A 16,438-nucleotide genomic window follows, 5' to 3' on the forward strand; every position below is an offset into this window, starting at 1 on the left:
CGCCCTGTCCCTGATCCCCGTGTGTCCTCGCCAGTAGCTAAATATCGAGCCGTCTTGTGCCTGAAAGCCTCGTTCTCACTCGATTTCCAAACCTCAGCTCTCCTCAAGTTTCCAGCTTCGTGTTCGGTGTTAGTTGTCGCTGTGATCGTTAGTTCACCCTTTAAAGGAAGCGGCGTTACGATGCCGCAGTCACTAGATGTTGTCGTTTCTCTCTCGGAGCAAACCTGTAGTTTTCCTGTGTGAGTCACATGTTGGCCACCGTGCAGCCCTCACACACTTTGTGTGTGTGTGTGTGTGTGTGTGTGTGTGTGTGTGTGTGTGTGTGTGTGTGTGTGTGTGTGTGTGTGTGTGTGTGTGTGTGTGTGTCTTATCACTTCTACTGCAGCAGGAAACAGGAACGGAAGTCGTTCGTTCTCAGGGTACAATTGTTTTTTGAGGAGGAGGAGGAGGAGGAGGAGGAGGAGGATGGAGGGTAACAATAGCTCCGGCCTCCCGCTCAATCACATGAACATTAGAGTCACTGGATCTGTTCTCCTCCCTCGATGGGTTCGAAGCTGCCAAAGACAAGAGTGGAACAAACTTAACCCAGACACATGTCTATCTGAAGTGCCCTCACACACACACACACACACACACACACACACACACACACACACACACACACACACACACACACACACACACACACACACACACACACACACTGGCAGGAGGCTGGTCCAGTTTTCTTTCCTCCTCAAGTACTTTCTGTTCTGACATTTCTCTGCTCTTCATTTTCTTCCAGTCAACTCTGGAAACAACATTCAGCTGTTTTGTGTCCAAACTATGTCCTTGCGACACTTTGGACGATACTGTGCTGGACCCGAGGGACCGTCGGCGTGTGGTGGGAGCGAATATAAACGGGATTATGTGTTTTTGCAAGGCATCATGGGACATTAATCTAACTTTACTTGATGAGGGGTTTGCGACAGTGTTGCACATCGAACTCTTCCCTCCGGATCGCGCTCAGGGTCAACGGTGCTTGTTGCTGATAGGTCGCAGATCAAAGTCGGTCCAGTGCAGCACGGTTATCTCGTTGCACAACTCGCCTGCTTCTTCTTCTCTCTTTCCTCCCCGTCACCTGTTTCACTGTGAGGAGCGAGTGAATGTAAAAACTTAAGGAGGACGAAGAGCTCCCACGAAATGCTTCCGCTCGTTATTTCCTGGTAGATAGCAGCTCCCCCAGCCAGGACAAAGGCCCGTGTGTGTGTGTGTTGTGTTGTGTTGTGCTGTGCTGTGCTGTGCTGTGTTGTGCTGTGCTGTGTTGTGTTGTACAGCCGAGGTCAAATCTGATGGGGAGAGTTCAGTCCTTTTGGATCTGTAAAGTGAATCGCCGCACGGGACGGGACGTCTGACTGGCAAACAGTTTACTTACACGGTTACAACGTCTGCATGAGAATTAGACTCTAAATACAGATATGCTATATATATATATTTTTTTTACTTTTGAATAGTGTGTTGTTTAGAAGGGTTCTGGAGACGCAGTCCCACCGGATCAGCAGCCGGTGGAGGTGTGACACCGTTCAGAAGCGCAGCCTGCGCTTCAATACGAGGACCAACAACTCTTTCCATGAAATGAGTCGGTTTCACACGTGAACTAGGTCACGGTGCGGTCAAGAGGGAGTCGGGTCGGCATATTTAGGACACGCGGAGGCCACAGTATGTGTTACTATGGTTACACAGGAGTCCGGGCTGGGCTGATTTACGCTTGTCTATGCGATTACTGTGTAAACACACACAGACTGATTGAGCCTTATTTTTAACGCCATAAAGATGAGAGGTGTGAAGGCTGCGCAGGGCGACGTCGCTTATTCAGGAGACCATTACCAGCAGTTACTGTACATTCAAGTGGTTCAAGCTGCCCTGTTGACCTTTTTATGGTTTTATTTATTTCTTCTTTTTTTTTTTTTCCCTGTGCTCTTCATGTGCGTTCATAGAGTAATGCTGGAGGATGGCGGGGCCGCCGGGGCCTGATAGAGTTACTGAATCCACAGAGCTGGCCTCTATACGGTCCATCTGAGCAGAATGAGAAAAAAAAACTCGTGATCGCAGAGCTGTAAATACACGGTATATCTGTCTCGTCACGCCCGATATACAAAGAGCTGGGTTTGACACTTCTGTGCTAAAACATAACAGCCAATACTAAACCATTGACGTGGACCTGTTTGTGTGTGTGTGTGTGTGTGTGTGTGTGTTATTTTAGTACCAAAGCAGCAGACTGTGTCAAACCTGCATCACACAGGCTCAGAGCCGCAGGCAGACACTCGTCAGACATCACTAGGTTTCATTTCCACTCTGATTGTCGCTCAGACTCGACGCCAGCCGGAGAGTTTGTGGTGACGACGCTCAGGATGTTTTGAAATGTTGTGGAGAGTAAACTTCAAACTATCGGTAGAGGAGAGGTGGTGAGACGGTCCTGGTCCTAAAAGCCTTCCCTGAAAGGCATTGAAGGATTAACCGCAGGAGAGTTTCTTCATCGCAAACTTCCACTTGTTTTATTGTTTTATCTAAATGCTACAAAGCACAGACTACTACAAGTAAGGCCGAACGAGCTCAGAGAGCCGGACTCACGCAGGAATGTGACAAATCTGATTAACGTCCTGATGTGTTTCAGTAACTTGGAGGAAAACACTGGAGGTGCGTTTGCACTGGTATAAAGCTCAGTCCTGTGTAACAGACGTAGGAGGTTCTCTCACGCGGCCGCCAGCAGTCAGACACACCGAGAGGACGTTTGGACGCTCCGGTTCCCAGTTTCACGCTAAAAAAAAAAAAAAAAAAGAAAACGGGTTTTCCAGCCAACTTATGGTGACAATTTCAGCATGAGTGGGATGTTTTAAAGGGTTTCATCGTATACTTGCTACTATGTAGTTCTTGAGAAGAAAAACAACAAAATGGCACTGATAGCATAACGCCTGGCCAAATCCTGTCAGTCGCTGCGGTGCGTGTTGAGATCCGCGCAGCGCCCGGCGATATCAAGGAACTCATAGATATTCATGCTCGGTGTCGGCCAACTATCTTCATTTAGATCTCAGCTACTGTGGCTCTGATGTTTCTGGCTGGTAAACAAAGTCTTTCTTGTCAAGTCTGGAGAGCCAAACCTCCTAATTAGCCAGGCAGGCAGGCCTGCTGCCCAGTCCAGCATCACAACTATGCAAGAGGAATGCATATAATCCACACGCTCTTATTTTCTTCTGTTTTTATATTTTTATTTTATTTTTTTTTCTCTCACTGTCACACAGTAGAAATGAAGATGTAAACTAATAAGAACTTGCAATGACAATACTTGGCCTTATGATGATTTATGAAATCGTATTATTTTTAGTTTTAATATCTTTTGATTCTGGTCAGCCAGCCCAGCGACAGCAGCGGTGACGGCGGGCGGACTCTTGGTCTCTGTGAGACTGGCTAGACGGCCCCAGTTTTATCGTGGTACGAATGTTGTGCATTTGTTTAAAATCAGGACAGTTTGCAATAACAGCAGTCTTACTAGTGGCCAGAAAATAAAAAAAAGGGGGCACAAGCAGTGCTGACAGCGCCCAGCTGCGTCTTTAGAAAACCATAGAGGAAGAAATACGAACTATATAAATAGATATATAAACTCACACAGTGCATATTTGTATAGGTATCGACAATGCATTACCGTGGTATACTCTTATGCAACACATGTCCGGGTTCAATTTATGAACATGAAGTATATTATAAAAAAAAAAAAAAAAAAATCACACATACTTTGTAAAGCAAAAGCTACGTTGTGTGTTTTTTGGAGAAATGGTTTCACCATCCTTAATGTTGAATATTCTGAGCGTAACGTTCTCTGTGTGATTGTGTTTGTTAAAGTGAGCACATAGCACCGGATTTTACCTTCTTTCTGTAAGCAGGGAACCGGACGGGGCCCGAAAACACAGCCGGACAGATTCCTCTCAAACACACCGGATCATGATGAAGCTTTTTTTAATTTTAGATCCAATCTGTACAAAAGGTTTCTACATTTCAACTCATCTGGGTCATACGAGCAGGTTACAAACAGAAGACGTGGTTACTCAACAGCACAGATTAGGACTCTTTTAAGGAGCTCCGTCGCTGGTGTCTCCACATGAACCCGGTTACCACCACAACCGTCTAAATCTGTGATGTTAAATCTCGCCGGCTGTGTTTTCGGGTCGGTCTGCAGGCAGAGTCTCTCCAGCTGAGAGGACAGATTTTTAACCGTTGAGACCGGTGTTGATCCGTGGTTCTGCTGTGGAGAGGCGGGAGGACGTGTCACAAACCTCCACGTAAAACCTCTTAACTGACAGACGGCGAACACTCGAGGGGTCAAACCTGCCGAATGTTGATTTGAATTAATGTTGAATGAATGCTTCTCTTCTTTTAGTCAGTGAATTAAAAAAAACATTAAAAAGTCACTCCTGTCAAGTGTTTTTTTTTTTTTTTTAACTTCGGTTTTAAATAGCTGGGGAATATAGAGACACAATTCCTAGGATTCATAAGTTATTCCTTTTTTTTTTAAATTATTATTAAAGCTGTGATGGATGTATTTGTTCTTTTGCTCCACAATCTCACAACGAAGCCACGACCACAACGGTGAGATACAAACCAACTACAGAAGCGTTGAGGGTCTCTTCCAGTCAGGAGACACGTGTCTCTGCATATATACTAGTTATTATTTATGTAAAATAAATTTAAAATATGCAGCAGTTTGTCAACCAAGCAGTCAACACTTTGTGGATCACTCAGCTGGCGTCTGACTTGAGTTTTCTCACCTGACTGCTTTACAGCTGGCTTCAAACAGGAAGTCGGACTAAATGTCATTTCATGACCGTGAAGCCCAAATCAAAATTATTTTTGTTCACTTGTTATAAATTAATTCAAGTTTGTGGTTGCTTGGCAATTATACAATAAACAGACCATAAACAATGTATTAATGCTTGAAAAATGGGGTAAAAACATGAAAGATGCACGTTGATGCGTGCAAAAGCCACTCCTAAAACCAGTGTAACCATGGTAACACTTTTATTTTTATTTTATTTTTATTTTTTTTATAGGAAGTAGGCGTCAAGGCTTTTGCCAAAAACACTTTAACAACACCTCCACGATCATCATGATGTTTTTGTACGGTTGTAGATGAATCACACAAGAAAGTCTGCTCACAGTAAAGCGGACATCAAAACGCTGTTTAATAGACGCGCAATAAAACAGAGAGAACTGGATTTTACATGCAAGATTATTTTTTTTGATCGTGTAAGTTATTGTATCGTGTATTGATGAAACAGCAGGAAACCAGCAGCACCACATGCCGACAGTGAGCCAGGAAATCAACTGCAGTTCGGTGCTCGGTTTCCACTTTGATATGCAGAAACTGCAGGTTTTATTCTCAATGTCAGACTCAGGATTCACACCGGCGTTCACGGCACAATGCAGCGCGTGATAACAGAGAAAAAGAGACAGACGGGCGTCAAGAGAGCTAAAAACAAATGAGCACTTTCTTCTGCAATTTTAAGATTGTAGATATATATAAATTCAAATATTAAAATTCATTATTGTAATGTTCTTAGCTTCAAAAGTAAAGTCTCCGTCTAGTTATGGAGCTCTTAATTTCTATGGATCTTGACATCTCGGGACTTCCAGAAATGTTGGGTCCCTTGACGACATTTCAATGTGTATAAGTATTTTGCATCAAACAATTTTTTTATTTTTTTTATGCGCTTTTATGACATTAGATAAGAGGTGCTTTGTTTCCTTTTAGTTTTTGAAAAAAATACTCTGAAACAAACCCCCTCTTTTCATGTGGGTGTAAAGATTCAAACAAGTCACATGCACCTTCGGCTGAAATAGCACATCACAGCTTATTTTGGTCTTCTTCAATTAAATGAGAAAATTGTTCATAATATTCAGTGAACAGTGAGGAAACTTAAAGTTAATTATGGCATTTTAATCTGTTTTAGCTATTTCTTTTAGTATGTCACAAGATACCAGAATGTGTTAAACCTTCAGTTGATTATTAAAATAAAATAATTGCAGATGTGTCTATAATGAAGATAATTGTTGTTTCCAGCACCGACAGTTTCTCTACATTCACTTGACCACATACAAATTAGGAATAATAACTTAATAAAATACAACTTAACAACAAATGAGACCGAAATGACACTTACAACATAATTTTTTTTTTTTTTTTTTTTTTATTATTATTATTTTTTTACTATTAATCAAACTATATAAATAGAAATAGTCGCAGTTGTCCATTTACCTGGTTGGTAATCCATCCTCGTAGAAAACTGACATCCATTTCTGCCCTACGACAATCTCGTTGTTGAACAGCAGATGGCGGCAGTGCGTCGCATTCCAACTGCTTTTATATACAAGACGAAGAAGAAGAAGAAGAAGAAGACCCGAGCGGATGTAGAAGAAGAAGAACACGTGATTGGCGCTAACTGGAAGCAAGATGGCGGTGGTGGTGCGGAGTCTGCAAGACCAGCTCGAAAAAGCCAAAGAAAGCTTAAAAAATGTGGACGATAATATTCGTAAATTGACCGGACGTGATCCTAATGAATCAAGGTAAGAGCTTCGCATAGTTATTTGTCTTTTTTTTTTTTTTTCCGGGTGTATTTTTCTTGCGATGAGATCGGCGGCTCGCTTTAGCATCCGCGCGCCGTGTTGCTAGGTTAGCACGAGTCGGGTTCGTCAGCGCGAGGCGGCTCCACGTAACAAACACGTCATCTTCACCTGGTGGAAGGTGTTGGGTCGACTTCGTTCACTCCTGCGTTGACGTGGTTTATTTATTGTCGTGTTTTTGTCCTCCTCCTCCTCCTCCAGACCGGGTCAGATCCGTCGGCTCAGCGGCCCCATGGCGGGCCTCGGCGGAGGTAGAGGCAGAGGAGTCAACCTGCTCAGGTATGGGAAAATAAACAACAACAACAACAACAAAAACACGCTCTTCACGTTCAGTCCCGCTCTGGAGGACACGGCAGGTCGTCACGCGGCCCGATGTTGACTGTGAATGACAAATAAAACTATTACGAGTCCGTGTCGTTTTTCTACGTGATTTAAAAAAAAAAAAGTTGAGGGATCAATAAATGTGTGTTTTCAGTTTCTGGGTGTTGTTGTGTTGTTGTTTTTTTTTATTGCATTTTTCCTCCTTTTGACTCGTTTTTCGCTGCACCAGGAAGTCCTGCGTCGCTATGGAAACGACAGACTCCTTTGTAGACGGAGGGAGAACTCAAAAACATGTATTGTGCAGTAATTCACAGTTGTATTGTTTTAGGTCATAAAAGATGTGAAAACAGGAGATGAATTTCTGTGAATAAGTTGTGCTGAATGTTGGACTCCTGACTGTTGATCCAGTTGTGCCGAGGACGGCGAGGTTTAGTTTTTTTTTCTTTTCCAGAATCCGGATTGTGAAATTTTATATAATGCGAGTACAAGAATGTGATTTTAAAGAAATATCACTGTTTTAAACTTTGATTTGTTTTTTTTAATGACAGAAGCGTTCTGTGCGAATGATGAGTTCAAATCCTGTCAAATAGTTTGTACAAAAATAGAAAGTCCGTCCCGGTCGGCAGGTCGCTGACAGGACTGAGATTAAGTAACCGGCTGCTGAACGTAAAACGCACTTCACGTCTCGTTGCCGAATGACACATTTTAGTGATTTGGGCAATTGTGAATTTGAAATAAAACAACCGGCCTCTTTTATGAATGTGTTCGTTAATCTATGATATTAAGTCAGTTTCTGTTCTTTCTCAGGCGTAGTCTCTCCGACATGGGAAGCGGCGGCCCCCCTGCCAAGCAGAGAGACATCGAAGGAGCCCTGCTGAGGTGAGATCTGGATTCTCCAAATGCATTCGATTTACATCTAATTTCCCCCCAAAAAACAGATTTTTTTTGATTCGGAGTCTTTGCGCCACAATTGTTTTAAATTTAGTGTGTGCAGTGGAGATTAAAGCGGTTTTATTTTTTTGATAATCTGACATTGCTTCATGCTACAGAGCCAGAAGACATGGTGGTTTTGTCTTCTGTGGTTTCTGTTGTATGCAGATCACATCCCGGTTTATAATCGAGTCGCTTAGATATTCTACTTTCTGTCAGATTCGAAAGCATCGGCTGCTTCATATGTTGGTGTGTTGTTTGTGCAGGCTGGCCGGGGACCAGAGGGCCAGGAGAGACTCGCGTCACGACAGCGACGCCGAGGATGACGACGATGTCAAAAAGGTGAGAAGACGGCGTGTCTGGTCTGAAAAGCGTTGTGGTGCTGGTCATACCTGAACCCTGTGAGGGGCACCTGTACTGGATATATTAATGGGCGTGGCCACAGGAATCAACATGTCTGATTGCTTTGTTTTTTACATTTTGTCCTGCGTTGGTGCATAGAAATATATTATAATTTTGCCCCCCGATGTTTGTAATTTGACCTCAGAATTGCATGCTGGGTAATCCGTTTTGAAAGCAGATAATGTGCAGGCTGACGGGAAGCTCAGATAGTTATTATGCGTGTCACACCTGGACTGTCGTCATTGAGCTGAGCTGAGACCTGCTGTGTTTTGGTGAAAGACGAACGTCCTTTTCAAACGGATGCTCCTCGTGTTTTCTCCTCCTTCAGCCGGCGTTGCAGTCGTCTGTTGTAGCTACCTCCAAGGAGAGAACACGCCGAGATCTCATTCAAGATCAGACCATGGACGAGAAGGGCAAACAGAGGTAGGCCGACGCAAGCCTCGAGTACATGTCATCAACGTGGATAATGAGAGTGAAATAAATAATGATTTCATCTGTAAAATACATGTAAGAAAAGGGACAATATTAATCATTCAACCAACGAGACTTGCTGATGGGTCTGATGGGTGTTTGTTTTATGAATCAGGAATCGGCGCATGTTCGGCCTGTTGATGGGGACGCTGCAGAAATTCAAGCAGGAGTCCAACGTCTCTACAGAGAAGGTGAGGAAACGGATCCTGTTTATTAGGTTGCTGTTGAGCTGACTGTTGCAGGAAAAACTGATGAGCTCAAATTTTGCCTTGTGACACAATATGCTTTTTATTTTTTAGAAATTACAAGTTATGGACTTCATTGGAGCCTGAATGAGAATCTGTTAGAAAAGCATTAAATCCGGAGGCTGATGCAAAAGGATTCATAATGAGCTGCACTGTTGTATTACAGTCGTGTTTCTCTTTTTGTTTCTTCTGAATCTTTGATTTTGTTATTCGCCTCGCAGCAAAAGAGACGTACAGAGATCGAGCAGAAGCTCGAGGTTCAGGCTGAGGCTGAGAAAAAGAAGGTGGAGAGTGAGAAGAGGGAGCTGTTTGAGGAGAGGAGAGCCAAGCAGACCGAGCTGAGACTGCTGGAGCAGAAAGTGGAATTAGCTCAACTGGTACGAGAGTCTTGTTTGACACATTTTGAAACTCGGACTCGTTGGAAAAGGTTCTCTGTGATGGTTTTTTTTATGAAATTAGACTTTTAATGATGTCATTTTTCACACTGCTTACAACTGACAGACTGCAGTTCAGTGGAGCTTCGTGTCTGTCATCAATGCTTTCATTTCAAACCAGAAAAATGATCTTACTACGAGCTCCATCTAGAATCTGCTCTCTTCAGTTAGTTGTGCAATATATTGTTCATCAGCAGACACTTTTTAAAATGTTATTAATCATTTCCAGCACTTGAGAAAAAGATGAACAGTAAGAAGTCTGCATGAACATTTTTAACACACTTTGTCTTTTTCTGTTTCCTCCATCTGCAGCAAGAGGAGTGGACCAGCCACAACAATCGCCTGGTAAAATACATTCGCACCAAGACGAAGCCTCACATCTTCTACCTGCCTGGAAAAATGTGCTCCGCTACACAGAAACTCCTCAATGACTCCACCAATAAACTAAATGGTCAGTCGGGTTCTTATTTTGGAAATGCACGACTACCCGAGCTGTGTTTGTCGATCACTCTGTAACCGCTGACTCTGGTTTTCTCTGGGCAGCTGTGTTCGAGGAGAGGTGTGAGGCTTTTGCCGAACACCTCAGCAAGATGGAGTCGCGCCCCCGGCGACAGCCGAACCGCGAGCAGGACGGCAACACAGCGGCAACAGGGACGGACCACCCGGCGGAGGGTAAGCCAGCAGGTCAGGCAGTCAAGCTGACAGGTAATAAGGCCAATGTAGTGATAGATGAGGAGGAAGATGAGGAGGAGGAGGAGGAGGAAAGGGAAAAAGAGAGAGCTAGAAAGGTGCCCGAGAGGGAGGAAGGGGAGGAGAAGGAGGAACTGTTGAAGAAGGAGGATGAAGGGATGGAGCTGAGTGAGGAGGGAGGTGAGAGGAAAGGGGGAGAGGACCGGAAAGAGAAGGGAGGCAAGGAGGCGAGTCCAGGGTCAGGGGAGATGGAGGTGGAGCAGGGGGTGGAGAAGGAGAAGAAGGAGGAGGACAGGGGGAAGGAGAAGGAGAAGGAGGACAGGGGGAAGGAAAAGGAGAAGGAGGACAGGGGGGGGAAGGAGAAGGAAGACAGGGGGAAGGGGAAGGAGAAGGAAGACAGGGGGAAGGGGAAGGAGAAGGAGGGAGAAGCAGACAGGAAGCAGGGGCTCACAGACCTCCAGGACGTAAAAGCCGAGGACACCTTGTCCTCCGAACCGACCGTAAGCAGCCAAGAAACGCCAAACAGCAGTCATCAGCCCCAGCCGGTCCACGCTGCAGGAGAACCAGGAGTAAAGTCCCCGGGGACCCATGGGGCCTCGCCAGCCCCTCAACCCCACACAGCCTCCACGATGCCTGAGCAGGATGTCACCATCCCTGGATTTAAGGTTCAGGACTTCACAGTCGAGAACCAGGCGGTGGAGGCGAAGTCAGGCGAAGAAGCCCCACAGAAGCTGCCTGATTCCCAGGAGGCCCCGATCATCCCGCCTGCTAAGGAGGGCGAGGACGGCGCCCGGGGGAGGAAGAAGGCAAAGGAACCGAAGAAAGGCCGCAGTCGCAGCAAAAGCTCCTCCTCTTCCTCCTCCGGATCGTCCTCCAGCGGAAGTTCCTCTTCCTCCTCCGGATCCAGCTCTTCCTCATCCTCATCCTCCTCGTCCTCCTCTTCCAGCAGCCGGAGTCGCAGCCGGGACAGCGGCAAGCGCAAGAGGAGGCCGTCGGACCGAGGCAGGGACAGGAAGAAGGGAGAAGAGAGAAGTCACCGCAAGAGAGGCGGGAGTAGCGGAGGAGGGAGGGACTCGAAGGGATCCAAGGAGAGGAGGAAGAGGAGGAGCGAGGAAGGGAGGGGCAGGTCGTCCCGCAGCGATAGGGAGCATAAAGATAGAGACAGGAAGGACAAGAGACGCTGACCTGGTTCAGATTCAGATTGTGGGAAAACAAGCCTCCGACTATTTACTACATGAACTTCCTGACGGTTTTTAAATATTATTTCTCTTTAAAACACCAAATTTGACACCCGGGCTCATTGAAGTTTTAATATCAGACGGCTTCTCTGTGTCCAAATTGATCGAAACAGTCGACGACTGGTTATTTTTCTGTCCTTGTACTCGTTAAAACAAACAGGCCGTCAGTTTTATAGTTTCTAATTGGACGCATCACTAAACAGGTCAGATAGGAGAGGCGTTGTTTTAGTCCCGTTAGCCGACGTCCAGATGACTCGTCCTCGGTCTGAGATTTGCTTTTTGGAAAAAGGTCGTCGTGACACGAAGACGATGAAGTGGTGTTGAATGTTTTCTTTCTGTTGTTCATCGTAATCATAACGCTGGGCATCACGTACGTATCATTCACGTACACCAGTTGTGACAACGCTGTTCATTTCCACAGTCAATGTCAAGTGTGATCTTTATTTTTTTTTTTGTACTGACTGATAATCTGCTTCAAATTAAAGGTGAGGTATTAGTGGAAATGTACCGTGTGGTATTTTGTTTTTAAATTGTTGTCAGCAAATTATTCACTTACTATTTTCCGTCAGCCGTTTTCTTTTAAATGTCAAACTGTAAAAACACAAAGTTCCCATTGTTCAAAATGTTTCATTTGAAAAGCTGAAACATGAAAACTGATTCAAATGTCAAGATAATTGATCAGTTCAACATCAAACACGATCAGTGACCCAAAAAAAAAGTCAAATTAAGAATTTTTTGAAACTTGTTTGAAATTAGGACTGCGATATTTTCCATAAATAAACTTGTAATGTTTGATGTCTGTACCTCAATAGGAGGAAACTGAGGTAATAAAGTTAATTCTCTGGATCAAGGTGTTTAATTTCATAGTTGATTTGTTCTGTAATGAAGTTGTTTGACACCTTGAGGCGTGACATTTGAATATTTAACAACTACGCAATTCACGACCAACAAAGTCCACCTCAGCCGTTATCCTGCAAATTCTCAGTTTAATACACAAATCTTGCATTTAATAGCTTGATTGACCTCAAAGTCAGACCATTATAAAAAATAAAACAAATCTTGATGCTGCTGCTGCTGTCAGCTCAGCTCGGCACAAGTAACCAAATTCACCACGAGGATTTCCTTCGGCTTCGGCCTCCACTTTCAACCAAACGGGCAGAAGCACCACGTGGAGGTGACCTTTCTCTGCTGTCATCAACCAAACTGAGTCCAGCATATACTCCTTAATGTGTTATTAATGTCAGGGATTAAACACTTCCTCCTCCTCTTCCTCACTGCGGCTGGTCAGCCAGGTCGTTCTGCTCAAAGTACCTGCAGCATAAAACAATTTTTAAAAAAAGGAAGTGAGCCGTCACCTTAAACCATGTAGACATCAGTAGGATCCTCCTTGCATTGAATTAAATACAACCAAAACATGCAGACGAGCTTTGATAGATGTGACCTGACGATATAAAATATGTGGAGTCACCTGGCAACGAGACAGATGAGCAGGTTGAGGGCGGGCAGCTTCTCGTTCTCCTCGCTGTCCTGTGCATTTAATGGGAAGTGGAACAGAAATCAAATATCAGTGAGAGGGAGGCGGGATTGGGATGGAGGGAGGAAAAGAGGGAGGGAGGGATGGGAGGAAGGGATGGGAGGAAAGGGGCTTACAAGCGTGATGCGGAGCTGTGCACATCTCCTGGCCAGCTGTCGGATGGAGGAGTGAGCTTCAGGCAGCAGAGGCTTCTCCAGGCAGGCCAGCAGAGCGTACAGCCAGCGGCCCTGAAACACACACACAGCAAATTAACTCACTTTATATTTCAAAACGTGGGAATTTAGAAAATGAATTGTGATTTTTGAGCCTTCTACCTGCAACATAACACTGAATGTGGAGGTACTTGAACTCACCAGCTGGGGGGCAAATTCTCGTTCCTCAAACCAGCCGATGAGGATTTCCAGCACCAGCAGCACGGTGGACTGTCGGCAGAGAGGTGGAGATAACAAACGCACCCGTCAGATTGTTGGACTGGTTCAGAGTGTAAGTGGGGATTAGTTTGGTTTTTTACCTGGTTTAGTCTGCTGACGATGGTTAGGAACGGGGGGAAGCCCACCTGAACACAAACAAACGCTGTGATTAATACATCGAGCATCAAGTTCTTTATAATAAAAAAATTTTAAAAAACGATTTAAAAAAAAACAAACAGGTCAAATGTTGAATACTTGACATTTTCAAGGGACAAAAAATGACTCGTAGGGTCAGTTTTGATTTCATACGACCGGAACAAAGAACAGCATACTTTGATATGTTCCTTATATGTGACACTTACTCATATTTCTCCATAATATTAACATTTTCTGGCTTTTATTGATTAAAACATGTTCAAACCTCACCGTATCCTCTGACCAGTACACACCCTGGTTATTTAATAACCGCATGACTAATTTAATCATCCAACAGGCTACAACACGAGTCTTGTGTACGACCTTGCTGTAGTCCAGCGCCGGCTGCAGGTCTGCGTCCGTGTGGCCGGACGACGTCTCCAGATAAACCGTCTCTCCTAAACAAAACCTCTTCCAGCCCTCCTCGTCGGATAGCTTCGGCTGCACGACACAAAAGTCGCACGCATATAAAACACGTTCACTTTAAAACAAATTCAAATCTGTCTTGGAAACACGGTACAACACTCAGTTCTCCCAGGAAATCATCAGTCTCGTGATTCCAACAATTAAACAAATCTTCTCTGTATTCGTGGAAGCTGCGATTTTTCCGCAATAACTATTTTATAGTTATTTATTATATTTATATGTTTATATATTATTATTTATTATTTATCTCCTTTACGGCAGCAAAACTCCTCTCATCATAAAAGCAATCAGCTCTTAAAATTTGCGTATAATTCAGCAATTTCACTGCAAAAAAAAAATAAACCTCCACATAATAAAACTGTTAAACGATAACTGCCTCATGAAGCATCCTCACCATCAGCACGTTGTCGTCCAGCGTCTGGTTGCTCCAGTGTTGCCGGTTCTTTGTGATGCTCTGGAAGAAAAACAACAGAAACGTTGTGATGGGAGCTCTTGACTTTATTTTCTTGCAGTGACTCGACCTGAAAAGCAAACAAGAACATTTTTTCCAATCGATTATTGGATTTGTTGCCGAATTGGTCCAAAAACAGGTTGAACAAACAATCTTGCAACACTGATTTGGCCTCGAGTAACTTCTGATTTTGACGGGAATGAAAACAGCAAAAAAAAAAAAAAAAATAGCTGAAAAGGCTGCTGTTGTTGTTGTTGTTGTTGTTGTTGTTTTCTTTACCTGTCTGACATCGGAGAAGTTACTGACTTGCTGCTGCTGCCAGCCGATGCTCGGGGAGAAACCGGCCGGAGCAGCGTGACATCCCGCCACCTGAAAACACAGGAGACCGTCTCGTCCTCAACGCTGACGTCATCGTGTCCAGCTCAGACGTGCACAATCTGCTGCTACCTCGACACTATCTTATTGTTTATTTTAATTATACTGTATAATAATAATAATAATAATAATACACTTTAGAGCACTTTTCATACCAGAAATGCAGCTTATAGTGCTTTACAGCAAGAAAAAACAGAAATAAAGGAACATTTCAAAAATAAAATACATTAATATTCTACTTTTAGACGTCATTTGTACAATAAATGTGAATTTGTACTTTATTAATATAAAGGTCCTGTCCAGGAAAGGGAAATGATAAATCTGCTGTGTGTTGTGGTTTGTGACATTTTGGTTGAGCTCAGTTAATATTTTTAAAAGAAAGCTCAAACGTGTCTTTTCTACCTTTACCACTTGAACTACCGGCCCCTTTAAGATGCATATCTCTTATTTTATATTTGAACTCTATTTGTGTTTAACTTTATGCATTTGATCTCGTTTCTCATGCGTCTCACTTATTTTTCTATATTTTGAAATGTTCCTTTATTTCTGTTTTCACGTGAAACGCTGCACCTCATTTTCTTGCTGTAAAGCACTTTGAGCTGCATTTCTTGTATGAAAAGTGCTCTAAAGTGTATTATTATTATTATTATTATTATTATTATTATTATTATTATTATTATTATTATAGGGTAATTACGCCGGTAGTTCAAGTTCAAGTAGTAAAGATAGAAAAGACACGTTTGAGCTTTCTTTTAAAAGTATAAACTGAGCTCAACCAAAATGTCACAGTAATAATATAATATATAATAAAGTACAAATTCACATTTATTGTCCACATGACGTGTAAAAGTAGAATATTAATGTTCTTCTGTGAAGAAAACGTGCTGCTTTATTTACTCACAGACGCGTTGACTGTTTGTTTCTTCTTCAGTTTCTTGGGGTCGATGTGAGCGACCACCACCTCGGGACACAGAGACGCCTCCAGCCTGGCGAGGGGGGGGACACGCACACACACACACGTCAATCAAGCAGACACGTCAATCAAGCAGACACGTCAATCAAGCAGCCTCAGACGATCACATGAAACATCAAAAGACTCAACCGGAAGATGTGACCGTTTATGTTTACAGCCCTTTGTTTACCCCCCCCCCCCCTCCCGGGGTGAACCTACTGGACTTGTCGCAGATACTCCTGCGGGTTTCTCGGCGGTCCGCTCAGGTCCACTTCCCCGGTTCCGGTTCTGGTTCTGCAGTCCACCGCTAACATACGGGGCATCAACTCCTCCACGTCCGACTTCATTTTACACTGATAAAAAAAAAAACAACAACAACAACAACAAACAAACAAAAACTACAAACGAAGCACCGACTTTTAACCCAAATAAACAACCGAGTTTTTACGAAGTGTCTCCCAACGCAGCCGCTGTCGTGCTTTGTAAACGCGCCGTGATGACGTCCTCTTCAAGCGCCAGAATCGTTTCCATGGCAGCAAACGCCGCACGTGTTGTCAATTTTTTTTTTTTTGTGTGTGTTAAAGGGCGAAGTCCACTAAATGTTCACGTTTTAACACCTGTTGACATGTTTGTTTATTTAAAACACGCTGAAATGTAAATGATAGAATTCATCCTCTCACGTTGACGCTGGAAAGTAAAAATATGAACCTTTG

At 43.7% G+C, this 16,438-nt stretch overlaps 2 protein-coding genes across 2 annotated transcripts; one reads left to right on the forward strand and one right to left on the reverse strand.

Moving 5' to 3' along the window:
• The first annotated feature begins 6,419 nt into the window (after nucleotides 1-6,419).
• On the forward strand, nucleotides 6,420-11,885 carry pnn (pinin, desmosome associated protein). Its single transcript, XM_069717838.1, has 9 exons — nucleotides 6,420-6,594; nucleotides 6,853-6,930; nucleotides 7,780-7,851; nucleotides 8,169-8,244; nucleotides 8,633-8,727; nucleotides 8,891-8,966; nucleotides 9,242-9,397; nucleotides 9,767-9,905; nucleotides 9,998-11,885. Exons 1-9 carry the CDS (start codon nucleotides 6,482-6,484, stop codon nucleotides 11,326-11,328), a joined length of 2,136 nt encoding a protein of 711 aa, XP_069573939.1. The 5' UTR covers nucleotides 6,420-6,481; the 3' UTR covers nucleotides 11,329-11,885.
• Nucleotides 11,822-16,205, reverse strand: gemin2 (gem (nuclear organelle) associated protein 2). Its single transcript, XM_069717839.1, has 10 exons — nucleotides 15,945-16,205; nucleotides 15,675-15,759; nucleotides 14,678-14,767; nucleotides 14,342-14,401; nucleotides 13,846-13,962; nucleotides 13,428-13,472; nucleotides 13,270-13,338; nucleotides 13,033-13,143; nucleotides 12,851-12,909; nucleotides 11,822-12,693 (listed from the first exon to the last, which is right to left on the reverse strand). The coding sequence occupies exons 1-10, from the start codon at nucleotides 16,070-16,072 to the stop codon at nucleotides 12,654-12,656; spliced, it is 804 nt and encodes a 267-aa protein (XP_069573940.1). The 5' UTR covers nucleotides 16,073-16,205; the 3' UTR covers nucleotides 11,822-12,653.
• Nucleotides 16,206-16,438: the final 233 nt, after the last annotated feature.

The sequence above is a fragment of the Brachyistius frenatus genome, unplaced genomic scaffold (genome assembly GCF_029030835.1).
Source record: "Brachyistius frenatus isolate BFR_SWC_R1_liver_20210118 unplaced genomic scaffold, ASM2903083v1 Contig_182, whole genome shotgun sequence".
Classification (NCBI taxonomy): domain Eukaryota; kingdom Metazoa; phylum Chordata; class Actinopteri; family Embiotocidae; genus Brachyistius; species Brachyistius frenatus.